At 38.9% G+C, this 18998-nt stretch overlaps 1 protein-coding gene across 2 annotated transcripts; it reads left to right on the forward strand.

Annotated features, from left to right (window-relative positions):
- Nucleotides 1-4343: 4343 nt before the first annotated feature.
- Nucleotides 4344-17356, forward strand: LOC137717363 (acetyl-CoA carboxylase 1). 2 transcript variants are annotated; one of them, XM_088699185.1, is made up of 32 exons: nucleotides 4344-4483; nucleotides 5199-5574; nucleotides 6201-6407; nucleotides 6495-6656; nucleotides 6776-6868; nucleotides 6972-7067; nucleotides 7240-7413; nucleotides 7753-7846; nucleotides 7942-8129; nucleotides 8206-8256; nucleotides 8341-8380; nucleotides 8472-8596; nucleotides 8706-8822; nucleotides 8912-8986; nucleotides 9068-9124; nucleotides 9250-9351; nucleotides 9847-9936; nucleotides 10016-10207; nucleotides 10282-10470; nucleotides 10638-10748; nucleotides 10836-10922; nucleotides 11014-11190; nucleotides 11394-11471; nucleotides 11573-11695; nucleotides 11984-12253; nucleotides 12338-12675; nucleotides 12937-13174; nucleotides 13265-13617; nucleotides 13708-13921; nucleotides 14445-14621; nucleotides 14719-16869; nucleotides 16945-17356. In XM_088699185.1, the coding sequence occupies exons 2-32, from the start codon at nucleotides 5203-5205 to the stop codon at nucleotides 16999-17001; spliced, it is 6798 nt and encodes a 2265-aa protein (XP_088555311.1). In that variant the 5' UTR covers nucleotides 4344-4483; nucleotides 5199-5202; the 3' UTR covers nucleotides 17002-17356. The 2 variants fall into 2 exon arrangements, with proteins under 2 accessions (XP_088555311.1, XP_088555310.1); XM_088699184.1 differs by having other exon boundaries at nucleotides 14719-17180.
- Nucleotides 17357-18998: the final 1642 nt, after the last annotated feature.

Here is an 18998-nt window from a genome sequence, read left to right on the forward strand (position 1 = left end):
GATTTGAGGATATGGCATATTGCTATTCGTCTAGGATGTCCCAACCGGTCATGCCAAAGTGTAATTTCGCGCGCGGTCCCAAAGGTAGGGTCGGCCATATAGTGGCATTCTATGGGGCGTATGGTCGTAGTATACAAACCACTCGGGATACACTCCATCTTCTCTATAATACGTTTCTGGTTATATCCGTAGGAAGTTATGCACAAAAATTCAACTTCGTTTTCTATGTGGGTTTTAGCGTAGTAATTGTTTTCTATAATGTCCTTGAAACTTAACAACGTTCTTCTAGAATGTGGAGAATAAAGTGTCTCATCAATGGTCAAGATTGTACCATTGGACAACATTATACGTGCCTTACCGTATCCTTCAATCAGGTTGGATGAGCCTGAGAGGGTTATCAGAGGTGCATTCATAGGTATGAAGTTAGTGTAATAGATGCATTCATGCAAAACGGTGTGCTTGGTTGCACCATATGCCAGACAACTAACTTCCCCATTAGTCATACCTAGAATGAAAAATTAATTTGAATCGGTCATATGCATAAAAGTTCTTAAAACAAATATCAATTCAAAATAATTTTATTTATTCAAGGATGGTAATTAATTAAAAACTTAATATCCAAAAACAAATCACCAACAAATAATCCAAGCATAAAGGAAAAAATTGTTCAAAATTTAACCAAAAAACACAAAGGGGGTTCGACCACTAGGTGGAATTCGGCCTCAATGTCTTATTTCAACTAAAAAATAAGTCTATGTCTAAGATTTTAATCTTCCATAGGGGTAGTATCCTCTTGAAAGTCAGAAACCTCCGTTTTTGTACTCTCCAGTTCGTCCACTTGCACAAAGTATGATTCAAACTTCTGACGATGAGAATGATATTCAGCTACGACCTTTTGGGGAGCTCGGCAAACACCGAACCAATGGCCCTTTGAACCACAGCGATAGCACATATCTGCATCCATGGTTGTAAGTGCTTTCCCCTTACTCTTAAAGTTCAGGGCCTTAGGAGCAAGGTTTAGGTGCTTTTGGGCTTTGTTTCCTCCCTTGGATGGGCGTTAACTCTATTGACCTTGGCTAGGTGGCTTCTGGCCACCCCTACCACGCCTTTTTTGGCATTTTGGATGTTGGTTTGTGCTATAGCGTGCTTCAGGCATAACAGTCGCCCCAGTAGGTCGAGCTTAATGATTCTTCATTAATAGCTGATTCTGCTTTTCAGCGAGAAGTAAAACAAAGATCAAATCCGAGAACTTAGTGAACTTCTGAGCTCTATATTGTTGTTGCAGGACAATATTAGTAGTAGAGAATGTTGAATAGGTCTTCTCCAGGAGATCCTCTTTGATCAAAGTTTCGTTACAAAACTTGAGAAGTGATCAGATTCGACAAACTTTAGAATTATATTTATTCACAGACTTAAAGTCTTGGAAGCACAAATGTTGCCAGTCCTTCAGGCAAGAAGATGTCATTTTGGTGATTGAAACGATCAGCCAAAGCGACCCATAATGCACGTGGATCTTCCTCAACAAGGTACTCGGTTTGCAGGGCGTCATGAATATGTCTTCGGATGAAGATCATAGCAGTGGCTTTCTCAACTTCGCCAATCGGATTGTCCGCTTCTTCTTCAATTGCAGGACGTAAATTCTTTGCAGTGAGGTAGAGCTTCACCCATTTGAGATAGTTTCTTCCAGAGACCTCCAAAGCGGTGAAGTCGAGTTCGTTCAAATTCGACACGTTCCTATCAGAAAATAGATGGACAAGATGTGGTTAGTGTAATGGAGAAAAAAAGAATCAATCCATTCACATAGGAGTAGAACATTTAGATTCTAATAGACATGTATTGGTTAAAATTTGCATGAAAAACTTTGGGTTTTCATGGGTGATGTTTTTAAGGAAAACTTCAGGTTTTCAAACAAGGCATGTTTTTAGAAACCTCAGGTTTTGAAGTAATTATGAACTTTAGGTTCATATGTTCTTGCAGAAAAAACACAAATATATACAGAAATATGCAACAAGAAAATATGCAAATATAACTTCAGGTCTATACTTATAATTGAATTAATTATTTGGACTTCGGGCCAAAATTAAATGTGTGGGTGAAAAATATAAAAGCCATTGGTCCTAAAATAATTAGACAAATAAATCGGAGGCCCAAAATATTGGATCAAAGCCCACGGGTGGGCTAACTAAATTGAAACCGTGTGGCCAGGCCTAAAAAGAAAGGGATGGGGAGGGCACGGGATGATTAAGCCCTAAATATTTGTTGTGCTGCAAAGGGAGTCGGGCCTAAAACAGAGCCCCAGACTAAGGGCATGATCAGGTGCGATGCATGCGTATATAACCGGAGAGGGTGCAATCCAGTGCATTGCAATATACAGAAGCACCATGGGGCTGTGATCAAGTGTGCCACAGTGCAGGCGCATCGATACACCAGTTACGAGCTGGGTTCTGGAGTGGTTGGGTGCACGGGGACACTATAGCCCTACGGGCTGGTGTCAATTTAGGCCGAGCTAAGGGTTTGGGCCGCTACAGACGAGCCCAAGAGAAAGATTTCGAGTGTGGGTTGCAATGTCAAGCCCAAAACCAAAATTTGGTTTGATGTTTGGGCCGAGAAAGGTTAAGCTCAATTTAGGCTCGGGTAAAACACCAAAACTCCCTAGCCGTAGTTGGGTGCATTTGTCGGGGAAGAAAGTCAGCGCCACCACTTTAGGCGGCTATGTTTTGGGAAAAACTTTCTTGGGGCAAGTTCATGAATCAACGGGGATCAAGAATAGAGAAATCTCAACGTTTCAACCAAAAACACTAGAAATTTGAATCGGAAATTTGAAAAATCCGATGAGATTTAGAGGAATCTCGGTCAATCTTTGTCGATGAATGAGCTTCAGGGCGTCGTGACGGTGACCCATGGTCAAGGTAGGGCTGCAAGCCCTCCTGTGGTGGTGGAGACACCATTGAAGGCGTCGGGTTTGCAGGTTTCAAGACTAGGAGCCCTTAACTCCAGTTTAATGGTTTCGCAGCTTGGCTTTAGCCACACAGGCTGCATACTTGGTGTTGGTGGCTCGACGCGGCGTAACTTGGGAAGCCGACGACTTGCGGTGGTGACAACAGGATGGGGTTTCATAAACCTTAATTTTAATTTTTTTTTTTTTGGTCCAGATTTAATTTAATGTATATTTAACAAATAATTTGAATGCATGGACATATATTTGATGCAATTCATGGCAGTATCAAATTTCAAATTCACATAATTCAACAATTATGATTATGATGCATACACAATTTATGTAGAATTTAAAATTCGTAAAACGTAAAGTTGGATCATGCATCATGGTGAATGTTCATGCTATCAGGGCTGCAAAAATATCGAGATAAAAACCGTTGTTTTGGAAGAATTTGATTGCGTGATGATATGGATGAATTGGTTTGATGCAGAAAAAGCTTCAACGTCAGATTCCTAAGCGCAGTAGTTGGAGTGTGCTGATAACGTGTTGTAGCCTATTTTATTTGACAAGGGGAGGGGGGCTGATGGCAAGCAGAGAGATTGGGAGAGAGATGTGTTTGTAGAATTGTAGAGAGAGATCTATATTCTCCCCTTACGTAGTGCCTTTATTTATAGTAATAAGGGAGAGAATAAAATCCTTTATCCCCAAAGAATACAAGTCCATATAAAAAATGATAACTATAATCAAATATAATCTAAGATTTACATTATCACACTTAAAATATGAAAGTTTACAACAGACTTAGATTTTTTCACACACACACAAATATATATTTTATTTTTTTTAAATTAGAAATCATGACAAACATTTGGACAATTACCGACTGGTTCATCTAAAAAAAACGGTAGGGACGTAGGGTGAAGGGTTGGTCGACTGCACCACCCAACTCACAGTCAAGACACGCCACCGGCTCCAAAATTTAATTCATTCATTCATCATTCCTGATGGAATGTCCTGCTTCCGTATTTACAAGATCCCATCAAAATCCACATGTGAAAATTTGTTTAAGCCCAAAAAATTCACACAAGAAAAACAGAGAGAGGGAAAATCACTTGACTGGAGAGAGAGAGAGAGAGAGAGAGAGAGAGAGAGAGAGAGAGAGCCCACCTTGATCTTAATTAGAAATGGGTAGAGAGAGAAAGAAGAGAGAGAAATGGGGTAGTTGGGAGTTGCTGGGGACGAAGAAAGGTGCGGAATTGGCAGCTACCACGTACAACTCTGATTAAAGCCGTTAACTTTTTCGCATGCAGATGCAGCCACAACTCTCCTCCAAACCCAAACCCACACCTACCTCTCTCTCCAAATCCTTCAGAACTTAAATACTCCCCAATGATCACACTCCCAACCTTCAAACTACGCATTTCTGGGTTCTCTGTGTTTTCTCTCCCTCCTCTGCCTCTTGAGTCGTACGTAATGCTTGGTGCCCAGATAGCAATTTGAGCACCTCGATCAAGATTCCAGCTCCTGTTTCTTTTCACTTTTGAGGTTTGTGACCCATTTGCTTTAAACCCTTTCAAGTTATTGGCTTGTTGGTGCTTCTGTTATCAATTGCATTTGGGTGAGGTGGGTTTTGTTTGATTTGGATATTGGTTGTTGGAAGTAGTTTGATTGGAGTTGGAATTAGTTTTGGAATTTCGAAAGACTGTATTTTTTTTCGGGTAGCTTTTAGTTTTTTGAGTAAGGCTGTGTTTTGTGTGGATTTGGGACTCTAATTTGCAGTTTTCTGGAGTTTATGGTTTCACAAAGGTGCATTCTTTTTTTTCTTTGTTTCCTTTTTGGAAACCTGAGACTATAAACTTAGGCTGTTCAGTTGTCTTGAAATGGAATTGAAAAGCATCAATTAGTGTAACATTGAAATTTAATTATACATTTAGAACAAAAATTATATTCAAAATAAGAGTTCATGATGACATGGAATTGGATATGTTGAAAAGCATCACCTCCTATTTCATGCAACGAAACGCAGCCTTAGTATAACCCGGTAGATGTTCATAATTGCAAATATGTTGCGCTTGGATCATGAATTTCATTTCTTAACGACCATGAGAAGAGGCAATGAGGAAAGGCCCCATTCGGAAATACTATACGTTTAATCATTATATTATGTTGGCAGCTTATTTGAAAGCTATAGTGAATTAGTTGCACTAAACTTTTCCTTAAAATGTCACTTACCATGTTGATGGCGTAATTTGTTGATCAGCAGCATGTCAGAAGCCCAGAGGAGATTGGTGACAGTGCCCAGTTTCCATCGTGGAAATGGGTACGTAAATGGTGTACTCAGGCATCCTGCTACAGCATCTAAAGTTGATGAATTCTGCTATGCCCTTGGTGGGAAGAAGCCAATTCATAGCATTTTAATTGCAAACAATGGAATGGCAGCTGTCAAGTTTATTCGTAGTGTGAGGACATGGTCTTATGAAACATTTGGTACAGAGAAGGCTGTTTTATTGGTGGCAATGGCCACACCAGAGGACATGCGAATCAATGCAGAACACATCAGAATTGCCGATCAGTTTGTGGAGGTTCCTGGTGGAACTAACAATAATAACTATGCCAATGTGCAACTCATTGTAGAGGTGTGTATCATAAGCTCTTAACCTCAAATACCTTAATCTTTTCCATTTTTTTATCAGTATCAAAGTATTTGACAACAAGGAAGATATCCAACTGAGTTCCTGAGGTACCTTGTAGCCGAAAGAAGTTTTGAGTGGTGTGGTTTTTTTACCATTTGTTTGACTGTATGAAATGAAATTTGATATAAATAAGAAGAAAATCAAAGAAGTGGATACCGAAATCAAAATTATGAACATGCAAATGAAGAGGCTGGAGATTGTTATTTTTCTCATTAGTCATAGAAGATTTATTAGTGATTATGGGACGTGTGTTTCCCCACTTAGTGGGATAAGGCTTTGTTGTTGTTGTTGTTGTTGTTGTATGGGAGGTGTGTTTCGATAATATTGAGCTGCATTTCATGTTGTTAACTGTCAACAGAAAAAACCTGTTCCACTTGCTCGGTAAACTTTGTTTCACTCACTCACTGACACTCCATTTAGAGTATTTCTACATTTTCTTCAAAACACCATAGCTAAAAAAAAGTAGCTATGGCATGGGGCATTACGCTACCTGCAGTTCTTAAGCATTTCATGACTTCCTGTAGTTCTTGGTAGCATTTCACCTGAATTTTTTGTTCTTTACTACCTAGATGGCAGAGATAACACATGTTGATGCAGTTTGGCCTGGTTGGGGCCATGCCTCAGAGAATCCTGAGCTTCCAGATGCATTGGATGCAAAGGGAATTGTATTTCTTGGGCCACCATCTATATCTATGGCAGCATTAGGAGATAAAATCGGTTCATCATTAATTGCTCAGGCTGCCAACGTACCTACTCTTCCATGGAGTGGATCACATGTATGAATCCTGAAAACTATGTCCTATTTTCTTTTGGTTGCTTTTGCTGGGTAATGCAAGTTGATATTGTTAGTGTTGATTCTCCAGGTGAAAATTCCTTCAGAAAGCTGCTTGGTTACAATCCCGGATGAAGTATATAGGGAAGCGTGTGTTTATACAACAGAGGAAGCAGTTGCAAGTTGTCAAGTTGTAGGTTACCCAGCAATGATTAAGGCTTCATGGGGTGGAGGTGGTAAAGGCATAAGAAAGGTTTGTGTCATACATGAAAATGTTACACTTGGCTAAAATTGCAATCTAGTTTTTGATATATATGGGCAATATGCCTGTGAATAGTCAGCTGAGCTACGTTGAATTATTTACTTTTCTAGGTCCATAATGATGATGAGGTAAGGGCATTGTTCAAGCAAGTTCAGGGTGAAGTTCCAGGATCTCCAATTTTTATAATGAAAGTCGCATCTCAGGTCAGATAATCTATTCCATTTTGATCTAGATGATCATAATTGCTAAACATCAGACCAGACATTGCCAATTTTTCCAATTTAATATTTTCTTCTTTCTTATCAGAGCCGACATTTAGAGGTACAGTTACTGTGTGATCAGCATGGAAATGTTGCAGCTTTTCATAGCCGTGACTGCAGTGTTCAAAGGCGGCACCAGAAGGTAATAGTTTTATGGCATACTAAAGGCAGTGTTTCTGTATTCACTAGCTTGGTCTTCTAGAGAAATGGGTACTCTTCTTTCTTAGAATTTCTCCAGTACTTGTTAGTGCACAATATCATCTACTGGAGATGTTTCCCCATCAAAGCTTAACTTGTTTTTATATGTTTTACAGATTATTGAGGAGGGACCAATTACTGTAGCTCCTATAGAGACAGTAAAAAAGTTGGAGCAATCAGCTCGAAGGTTGGCTAAATCTGTTAATTACGTTGGAGCAGCTACTGTTGAGTATCTCTACAGTATGGAAACTGGCGAGTACTATTTCTTAGAGCTGAACCCTCGATTACAGGTTTGTTATTTTGGTTCTGTAGTCTTATTGTAGCCTATGAACTCGTTTTGTGTTCTTTTCTTTAGTTTGTTTTGTTGGTAGCATTGTTGCACCAAATAATACACGGACGAAGGAAATGAGTATGCTTAAAGTGAATTATTAAAACAAAAGTATGTTTGTTATGTGCCAAACAAGCCATTCAATCTTAGTGCAACATCTTACAGAAACATTAATATCATATGATCTCTATGGTCATTAGAATTCCATATAGCTTCTTAGCTTATGGATTTGCATCTGCCTTTCAAGACATATAATTTTACTAGTGAAACTAAATTTTTTTATTTAATTGAATCCTTGTAGGTGGAGCACCCAGTCACTGAGTGGATAGCTGAAATAAATCTCCCAGCAGCCCAAGTTGTAGTTGGGATGGGCATACCTCTCTGGCAAATCCCTGGTATAATCATAATTGCTGGATTTCTTCAAAGATATTGATTTCCGTATCATTTTTAATTTGTTCACACTCGCTGTTCATGTGATTCATTCGATCAGAAATAAGGCGATTTTATGGAATGGAACATGGTGGTGGATATGATGCTTGGAGAAAAACTTCAGCTAGTGCTACCCCATTCGATTTTGACAAGGCAGAATCTACAAGGCCAAAGGGTCATTGTGTTGCTGTGCGTGTAACAAGTGAGGATCCAGATGATGGCTTTAAGCCTACCAGTGGGAAAGTACAGGTTAGTTATCATCATTCCGAAGTCTTTCTCCTAGTGCTTACATGACCTCATATTGAATATGTCACACAATATGCAGGAGTTGAGTTTTAAAAGCAAGCCAAATGTTTGGGCATACTTTTCTGTTAAGGTAAATATCTTGACAAATTCCTCCATAAAAGAAAAGGAACAATATAGCTCTCAGATAAATTCTGATTGATGTTGTGGTTTGCAGTCTGGAGGGGGCATTCATGAATTCTCGGACTCTCAGTTTGGTAAGTATGAACCTTCTTTGACTGTTGTTTTTGGAAACAGTTCAGTTTTTGCTGCTAATGTATTAAAAGACAAAAAATTCTCCTTTTCCAGGACATGTTTTTGCATTTGGGGAGTCTCGAGCTCTAGCTATTGCAAATATGGTTCTTGGGCTGAAGGAAATTCAAATTCGAGGAGAAATTCGTACAAATGTTGATTATTCAATAGATCTTCTACATGTAATCTTCCCAAAATCTATTAAATTCTTTACCATCCTTTTAAAAATTAATATAAAGAGCATTGAATTTCGATGATTTTTCAAGTAACTCTACATCACATGTCCTGTAGGCCTCAGACTACAGAGAGAATAAAATCCACACGGGTTGGTTGGATAGTAGAATCGCCATGCGAGTTAGAGCAGAAAGGCCTCCTTGGTATCTTTCTGTAGTTGGAGGGACTCTGTTTGTAAGTGCAACCATCTTCCTTAATCGTTGATTTTTGTATATTTTACTTGTAAAATGCATCGCTTATGTTTCCTATTATGGCCTATTCAGAAAGCGTCTACCAGTAGTGCAGCAATGGTTTCAGATTATGTCGGTTATCTTGAGAAAGGGCAAATTCCACCCAAGGTGTGGTACTAAAATTATATATTTCAAAGAAATGTGTTTTGTATGTCCTTTTCAATTAATTTTTGGAAATTTTGATTGCAGCATATATCACTTGTCCATGCACAAGTATCATTGAACATTGAAGGGAGCAAATACACGGTATGTTTTCAATTGACATTGCTTCATTCCAAGGGACTTCTTTTAATGTTTTACGCATTTTTGGAGATTTTTCGTTGGAAAAATCAATAGTTATATATAATCAACATCATGAAACCTATTTATAGATTGACATGGTGAGAGGGGGTCCTGGAAGCTACAGATTGAGGATGAATGAATCAGAGATTGAAGCAGAGATACATACTTTACGTGATGGGGGTTTGTTGATGCAGGAAAGTATAAATATTCTCCTTACTGTTTTCATTATTGTAGCTTCACATATGATTTTTCTTTTACTCATTAGTTATTACCCATTTAATCTTGGATTATTGATTAAAAGGCGCATGTCTTACAAGCACAGTACAAATGCACTAGATATGTAAATCATATCAAGTGTCTGCCTGCTAGTATATCCTAATAACTGGCTGTACTTTTGCATCAAAATTTCTACATACTGTGTAGTTCCAGTTGTTTGTTTCTGCTACTCCTTGGTTTGTATTATACACGTGTGTGGGCGTGTGAATGCAATTATATATTATTTTGATAAGAAATGCAGGCTAATTAATAAAAGTAGTACAAGTAAAGGAGAAGTTCATCAAATCTAGGCAACTCCAAATATAATGAAAAGTAACAAATTGACGTCTATAGAACTGTCACTTTATCTAGGGATATAACTATACCCAGCGATCAGTTACAGTTTGTGACTAATAACTTCAATTTCGTTACAGTTGGACGGAAACAGTCACATTATATATGCAGAGGAAGAAGCAGCTGGAACTCGCCTTCTTATTGATGGAAGGACTTGCTTGCTTCAGGTGCCTCCATTTTCTCTTTTTTCTTCTTCCCCCAAAATGTCCTTCAGAAAGCTGACAAGTTGACTTCTGTTGAATCCAGAACGACCATGACCCATCAAAGTTAATAGCAGAGACACCATGCAAGCTGCTGAGGTACTTGGTTGCTGATGGTAGTCATGTCGATGCTGACACACCATATGCTGAGGTTGAGGTTATGAAGATGTGTATGCCTCTTCTTTCACCTGCTTCTGGAGCTATCCACTTTAGAATGTCTGAAGGTCAAGCAATGCAGGTACTTCATGATCCCGATAGGAAGTAAATACATCGCTGCTTGATGGAATTTCATATAAAATTGGTTTTGTGTAGGCTGGTGAACTTATTGCAAGGCTTGATTTAGATGATCCTTCAGCCGTAAGAAAGGCAGAACCTTTCCATGGGAGCTTCCCGGTTCTGGGGCCCCCAACTGCAATTTCTGGTAAAGTTCACCAGAGATGTGCTGCTAGCATAACCGCAGCCCGAATGATTCTTGCTGGTTATGAGCATAACATTGATGAAGTGAGTTCTCATTCAACATACATTAACATTTTGAACACTTTTTTAGATCGTTATATTTTTTTCAGTTTCTTGGGCATTGTAATTGTGGGAATATATCATGTGTAGAATCTGTAGATTGTGTTTTTATTCTTTAACTTGTTTTATCTATGACTTGTCATCTATCTCAGGTAGTGCAAAACTTGCTCACTTGCCTAGACAATCCTGAACTCCCTTTCCTTCAATGGCAAGAGTGCTTTGCTGTTCTAGCAACCCGCCTACCCAAAGATCTTAAAAATGAAGTAAGAAAAGTATGGTTGTTTTCTCATGCATTTATGCTACAAATGAGTCTTTATGCTCATGTGTGATTTTCTTGTATAATTTTACAGTTGGAATCAAAATTTAAGGAGTTTGAGGTGATTTCTAGTTCTCAGAATGTTGAGTTCCCTGCTAAGTTGCTGCGCGTTGTTCTTGAGGTGAGTATCACGTTTTAAATTCCCCATTTGAGTACTATTTTCTACTTTCTTCTTAAGAATGTTGTATTATGTTTTTACATATTCTTTGCAGGCCCATCTATTCTCCTGTCCTGATAAAGAGAAAGGAGCCCAAGAAAGGCTTGTTGAGCCTTTGATGAGCCTTGTGAAGTCTTATGAGGGTGGAAGAGAAAGTCATGCCCGAGTTATCATTCATTCCCTTTTTGAAGAGTACCTGTCAGTTGAAGAATTATTCAGTGACAACATTCAGGTTAGCCTCTCATTATGAAAGACAACGTTTGCCCTTAGCCACCCTGGTTTGAATTTTGACTGACTTTTGTTGATTTTTTAACTTCGTAGTTTTACAGTTTAGTATACCCTGATAATTAGGAACTTCACACTATTCCAAGATTTTGAATGTTGTATACTTGTGATAATCTTCATTCGTGATAGACTGATATTTTGTTTCACCAGGCTGATGTAATTGAACGCCTTCGACTTCAGTATAAAAAAGATCTATTGAAGATTGTGGACATTGTGCTTTCTCACCAGGTATTAAAATCTACATGCTCTGTTCGCTTGCCTTTCCTTGTCTTGTTCAATTTTCTGTTCACATTATTTTATACATGTACTATGCGTCTTGTGCTTCACAGGGTGTCAAGAATAAAAATAAGTTGATACTACAACTCATGGAACAACTGGTCTACCCCAACCCTGCTGCGTACAGGGAAAAGCTAATTCGGTTTTCTCAACTTAACCATACAAGCTATTCTGAGGTTTGCCATTGAACTGAGCTTGAACTAATAATTATCATAACGTGGACACTTTTCTTTCTCTGTTTTTAAGTAATTCAAAATCCAGTTGTAATCAATGGCTGTTTACTTTTATTTTGCCCATTTTACTGAGTGAATCAAACCAAGCTGAACTATTAGTTTTATTGAATGGATCTTTCTTCCTCTGTTTTAAGTTTTATAAATCAATTAAAATTGTCCTCGCATAAAAACTTAATAATTATTTTCTTTTGTATAATAGCCGCATTTTCTTAGTAAGTAAATTTTGTGCAGTTGGCACTTAAGGCAAGTCAACTGATGGAGCAAACCAAGTTGAGTGAACTTCGTTCCAGCATTGCCAGAAGTCTTTCTGAGTTAGAGATGTTTACCGAGGATGGTGAAAGCATGGATACTCCTAAGAGGAAAAGTGCCATAAATGAACGAATGGAGGATCTTGTGAGCGCTCCTTTGGCAGTTGAAGATGCCCTTGTAGGTCTATTTGATCACAGTGATCACACACTTCAGAGGCGGGTTGTGGAGAGCTATGTGCGTCGGTTATACCAGGTACCGTTGGTCAAACACTTTGAGTTCCTGCTTACTTTGTCTTTCAGTCATTTCCTTGTTTAACTTTGCTTTATTTGTTATCAGCCATATCTTTTAAAGGGGAGCGTGAGGATGCAGTGGCAAAGATCTGGTCTTATGGCTTCCTGGGAGTTCTTGGACGAACATACAGAGAGAAAAACTGCGAATGAAGATCAATCTTCTGATAAATTAATTGAGAAATACAACGAGAGAAAATGGGGAGTCATGGTTATTATCAAATCCCTTCAATTTCTGCCAGCAGTTATTAATGCTGCACTGAAGGAAATGTCTCATCAACTTCATGAATCAATTCCAAATGGATCTAGTGAACCAAGCGGCTTTGGTAATATGATGCATATTGCTTTAGTTGGCATCAACAATCAGATGAGTTTACTTCAGGATAGGTATTGTACCTGCCCTTTTTCTTTTCATTAAAGCTTTCAACTTTGAATTAAACATGTGACTAGATTCGGGATCAGTTCTATATTGAAAAACTTAAACATTATGTGGGATCCCTAAGAGAGCACTGTATTCTATTTCTGATTAATCTTACCAACTCTAGATTTTTAATTGGATCTCTCTATACATTCCAAATTACAATGGTCCTATTTCGGATTTGAACCTACATCGAAACCTTCCTGACCAGCATTGTTCATAAATGGCAGTGGTGATGAGGATCAGGCTCAAGAAAGAATTAAGAAGTTAGCCAAAATTCTTAAGGAACAAGGAGTAGCCTCCAGTCTACACAGTGCAGGTGTCAGGGTAATTAGTTGCATCATACAAAGAGATGAAGGGCGAGCTCCTATGAGGCATTCCTTCCACTGGTCATCTGAAAAACTCTATTACGAGGAAGAACCTTTATTGCGTCATCTGGAGCCTCCTCTATCCATTTACCTTGAATTGGTTAGTAGTTTTGTGGTTGTAGCTCCAGTGTCTTGTGCGAATTTCGGAATACTCTTTTTATGAAGTTACTCATCCTTTGTTCTGATTCAGGACAAGCTTCAAGGTTATGAGAATGTACAGTATACCCCATCCCGGGACCGTCAATGGCACTTGTACAGCGTTGTAGACAAGCCACAACCAACCAAAAGGATGTTCCTCAGAACACTTGTAAGGCAGCCCACTTCAAATGATGTGTTCGCTGGATTTCAAAGGCTAGACATGGAAGCAGCTAGTAAGCAATGGGCTTTGTCATTTACTTCAAGGAGCATTTTGAGGTCCTTATTGACAGCAATGGAAGAGTTGGAACTTAATGCACACAATGCCACTGTCAAATCTGACCATACTCATATGTACCTTTATATCTTACGTGAGCAACAAATTGATGATCTACTGCCTTACTCCAAGTAAATTTTTTTCTTCTTCTTATACAATATTTTTCTCCTGAGATAAGATGGGGAACTTTTTAGAATCTTACATTCGAGATGTTCTGCCAGGAGAGTTGGTTTAGATGCTGGACAAGAAGAAATTGTGGTGGAGGCGATCTTAGAAGAACTTGCACGTGAAATCCATGCATCTGTTGGTGTAAAGATGCATAGGTTGGGTGTTTGTGAATGGGAAGTGAAGTTGTGGATTGCATCCTCTGGGCAGGCAAATGTTTCTTGGAGGGTTGTCGTCACAAACGTGACTGGTCATACCTGCACTGTACATGTAAGTTCTTTACCACCAAGTTACATTTTCCAGCTATGTAATTGTTGAAGGCCGTTTTGCAAGAGCATATTAGGGTGGCTGGATGAGTAGTAATGATTCATACCATAGGATATTAAACATAGATTGAGCTAGAACAGAAGGCATCATTTGATTATCTATATTAGGTAGAAATTTACCACTAAGAGACTGGTCTGAGGTGGAAATCAGATTTATTTTTCTAGAAAAGGAAAGTGAGAAAAAACTTCAGTGTGTACTTGATACATATCGTGGTAGAGCTGATATATGGTGGTCTACAAACTGTTGCTGAGATATGGTGGTCTAGGTTGACTGAATAAACAATATGCTGCTTTAGTTTTCTACATATTGTACACAGGTTAATAAATAGTTTGTAATGTCAGTCAAAGAAGATGTAGTCTCAAATTATATATTTATATAAACAGTTTGAAATGTCAGTCGTAAAGAAAGTATTGTCTCAAAGAAATAGTTTGTTTGTTTGTTTATAACTGGTGAACATGATAATCAGGTATATCGGGAACTAGAGGATACCAGCAAACAGAGGGTGGTATACCATTCAGCCTCTACACAGGCCCCCCTGCATGGTTTACCAGTAAATGCACAGTATCAGCCTTTGGGAGCTATTGACCGAAAACGTCTGGTGGCCAGGAGAACCAGCACCACTTACTGCTATGATTTTCCACTGGTGAGATATGTATACAAATTTGGTTTTTCTTATTTTATGTTTCTCCATGATTGACCGTGCTGGTGAAACTTACTGGAGATAAAATTTTATTTTGCAGGCATTTCAGACGGCCTTGGAACAGTCATGGGCATCCCAGTTGCCGGGTAGTAAAAAACCGAAAGATAAAATTCTAAGAGTCACTGAGCTCAAGTTTTCTGACCAACAAGGCACCTGGGGCACTCCTCTTGTTGAAGTAGTTCGTCCACCTGGGCTCAATGATGTTGGCATGGTAGCCTGGTTTATGGAGATGTCTACCCCCGAGTTCCCTTCAGGAAGGAAGATATTGATTGTTTCAAATGACGTGACCTTCAAAGCTGGATCTTTTGGTCCAAGAGAGGATGCATTCTTCTTTGCAATAACTGAACTTGCTTGTGCTAAGAAACTGCCTTTAATATACTTGGCAGCAAACTCAGGTGCCCGTATTGGGGTAGCTGAAGAAGTCAAATCCTGCTTTAAAGTTGGTTGGTCTGATGAATCGAGTCCTGAGCGTGGTTTTCAGTATGTGTATTTAACCTCTGAGGATTATGCTCGGATTGGATCATCTGTGATAGCACATGAATTAAAGCTGGCAAATGGAGAGACCCGATGGGTTATAGATACCATTGTTGGAAAGGATGATGGCTTAGGGGTTGAAAGCTTGACTGGGAGTGGGGCAATTGCCGGTGCATATTCGAGGGCATACAGGGAAACCTTTACCTTAACATATGTGACTGGAAGAACCGTAGGGATTGGTGCTTATCTTGCCCGGCTTGGGATGCGGTGCATACAGAGGCTTGATCAGCCCATTATTTTAACCGGTTTCTCTGCATTGAACAAACTTCTTGGCCGGGAGGTATACAGCTCTCACATGCAACTTGGAGGACCTAAAATTATGGGCACGAATGGGGTTGTCCATTTAACGGTTGCTGATGATCTTGAAGGAATATCTGCTATTTTGAAGTGGTTAAGTTACGTTCCTGCCCATGCTGGTGGGCCACTCCCCATTTTGAGTCCCTTAGATCCTCCAGAAAGGCCTGTTGAGTACTGCCCGGAGAATTCATGCGATCCTCGTGCTGCAATTAGCGGTGCTTTAAATAGTAATGGGAAGTGGATGGGGGGTATTTTTGACAAAGACAGCTTTGTTGAGACGCTAGAAGGCTGGGCGAGGACGGTTGTTACTGGAAGGGCGAAGCTTGGAGGAATCCCTGTAGGAATAGTTGCTGTTGAGACACAGACGGTGATGCAAACCATACCTGCTGATCCAGGCCAGCTTGATTCCCAAGAGAGGGTTGTTCCTCAGGCTGGGCAAGTATGGTTTCCTGATTCAGCTAGTAAGACAGCCCAAGCGTTATTAGATTTCAACAGAGAAGAGCTCCCACTTTTCATTCTTGCCAACTGGAGAGGATTTTCTGGTGGGCAGAGGGACCTTTTCGAAGGGATCCTTCAAGCTGGATCAACCATTGTGGAGAACCTCAGGACTTACAAACAGCCCATATTTGTGTTCATCCCCATGATGGGTGAGCTACGCGGTGGAGCATGGGTGGTCGTGGATAGTCGTATAAATCCAGACCATATTGAAATGTATGCTGATCAAACTGCTAGAGGTAACGTGCTTGAGCCAGAGGGAATGATCGAGATCAAGTTCAGGAACAAGGAGCTACTGGAGAGCATGGGCAGGCTTGACCAACAGCTGATCCAACTGAAGGCAAAACTTCAGGAAGCCAAGAGCAGTGGGGCACATGAGATGGTTGAACCTCTACAACATCAGATACGATCACGTGAAAAACAGCTTTGGCCTGTCTACACTCAGATAGCCACTCGATTTGCAGAACTGCACGATACTTCTCTCAGGATGGCTGCAAAGGGAGTAATCAGAGAAGTTTTGGACTGGAACAGCTCTCGAGCTTTCTTCTATAAAAGATTGCGTCGGAGAATTTCCGAAGAGTCACTCATCAAGACAGTGAGAGATGCTGCTGGTGAACAGCTGTCGCATAAATGTGCTACAGATTTGATCAAGAACTGGTTTTTGAGTTCGGAAATTCCGGGATGCAAAAAAGATGCTTGGGTGGACGACGAAATTTTCTTTAGATGGAAGGAAAATCCGAAAAATTATGAGGATAAACTGAAGGAGTTGCGGGTCCAGAAGGTATTGCTTCAATTGGCAAATATTGGCGACTCAATTTCTGATTTGCAAGCCCTACCTCAAGGTCTTGCTGCCCTTCTAAGCAAGGTAAGCAATCGTGTTATATTCTTTGTTAAGCATCTTTCCACATCACCTGGATTTAATGGTTTGAATCCAATGCAGGTCGAGCCATCAAGCAGAGCGCTGTTGATTGATGAACTCCGAAAGGTGCTCGGTTAATGAGGCGTTGGAGTTTCACACGAGACTGCGGTTCCATAAATCACTTGTGTTGTATCTTCTTAAATCGTAGTTATAAATTGGTAAGTAGGTGCATGTCAATGATTTGCAGTTGGCAGACGAAAGAACGAAATGGCTCCTTTCCCATGGGATGCATCAATAGATTGAGGTTGCTGATAGAAGCTTTTCAGTGTTGATTAGGGGAAGATTTGTAGGGAGCAGTCTTGCTCTCAAGTGTAAATTCGCTCTGTTTCAGTATTTTACGACAGGGCTGATCGATGCTCGAAAATAAGAAGTTATACCATTAGATTGTAATATTATTCTGTAAGAATTGTCATTTATTGTAGATTCATGCTCATCAGTGTCTTTTTATTTTTAAGAACCATGTCATTATTCTCCATAACTTCGTGTTTTTACTCCAAAGGTTTTGAGTCATCTTTCTTTGCATGTGGTGAAAACCATTGAATGATGGAAGTTGCACCTTGACGGAAACATTGGGTTAAATAACAAAGGAAGTAGTTCATCTAAAAATCTTACTAATTCTAGTCCAATGTTCATGTTTTTCTTTTTAATTAAAGATATAATTCACAACTTAGATCCCTTTCGTCAACCTATGTTATGAAATGTAGATTAGTAATATCATGATATCAAGTGCAAAGAATCTACATGTGGATTAGTAATACCACCATATATTTAATTTATATGACTATAACATGCACTAATACACGTCAAATAAACAAAAACAATCAGGGTCGACATAATTGTTAAAACTGTAATTGAAAATGGAGCTTCCAAATAGTTGAGAACGGAAAAAGGAAAGTGGGAAGGATAAATTATGCCCCACACACACACACACACACACAATGTTGCCAGCTTAATTGTAGTATTTTGAGAAAGGAAAATTTCATAATTACATGAATGGACAAATGTATACAGATTACAATTAGCAATATGAAAATTACAAACTAGACATACAATAAATCAATAGGAACACCATGAGTTTGTCTACAATAAATTAAACTGGTTGTTGCTAATACTTTCTTTTTGGTTCCTTATACTCGTTGCATAACCCGATCGAGCATGGAGAAGGACAACAAAATTGCAAACAAAAGATATGAAAAGCATGACAATAAAACACAAATGTGCAAGACATGAGCAATATGAATTGCTTATTCCCATAACTCTGCTCATGCTAAGTTTCAAATGATGAGGAGGATGTGTCAAAACCAATGAATTGATCCAATGTTATAGTAAGATTGTTCCTCAATCAACGCAAGATACATGAAGTACCTGGGCATATAACATTGCTTAACTTCCACAAGGATAATTCCAAGAACTTCACATATATGTCTTCAAATTACGTCTTGAGTATGGGTCGTGAAAGGGTTAACACAAGGGAGAAATTATAGTACTACTTCATCGAAAAAAATAAGACTTTATGGCATGTTTATCATTTTAGTTATATTGCATGATCAATAAAATCCTATATTTGATTTGAGTTTGTCTTTGAATGCGACTTAAATAAGAATTGATTATGATTTATAATATGTTTTGAAGTTATAAATTGGTCAAACGAGCATAAACTCGAATTTGTCCATATTGGTGATCTATTTTCACCACATAGTTATCATGGGATATTTTGTATAGCTATCTTCTAACCCTAGATTATTTGTAGGTGTTATATATTTCTAGTAGATGCTAGGAAATACAAATAGATACTGGTAGAGAATTTAGCTAGTAGAGACTAGCTTACCCTACTTGATATGCTTACGCTAGTAGATACTAATGTGATTAATTGAATACAAGTATGATTTTTGAACTATTGCTTGAGTGTTTTCGATTGATGATTTGATTGTGATTTTCATTTACTATTATGGTAGTAGATATTATTATGTAGTTTTCCAACTATATATGTTTTACAAAACGTAAAACATATATAGTTATACCATATAACTATTATGGTAGTAGATATTATTATGTGTTTTCAATTGATGCTCGAA

The sequence above is a fragment of the Pyrus communis genome, chromosome 8 (assembly GCF_041283825.1).
Source record: "Pyrus communis isolate YQ-2024b chromosome 8, ASM4128382v1, whole genome shotgun sequence".
NCBI lineage: Eukaryota > Viridiplantae > Streptophyta > Magnoliopsida > Rosales > Rosaceae > Pyrus > Pyrus communis.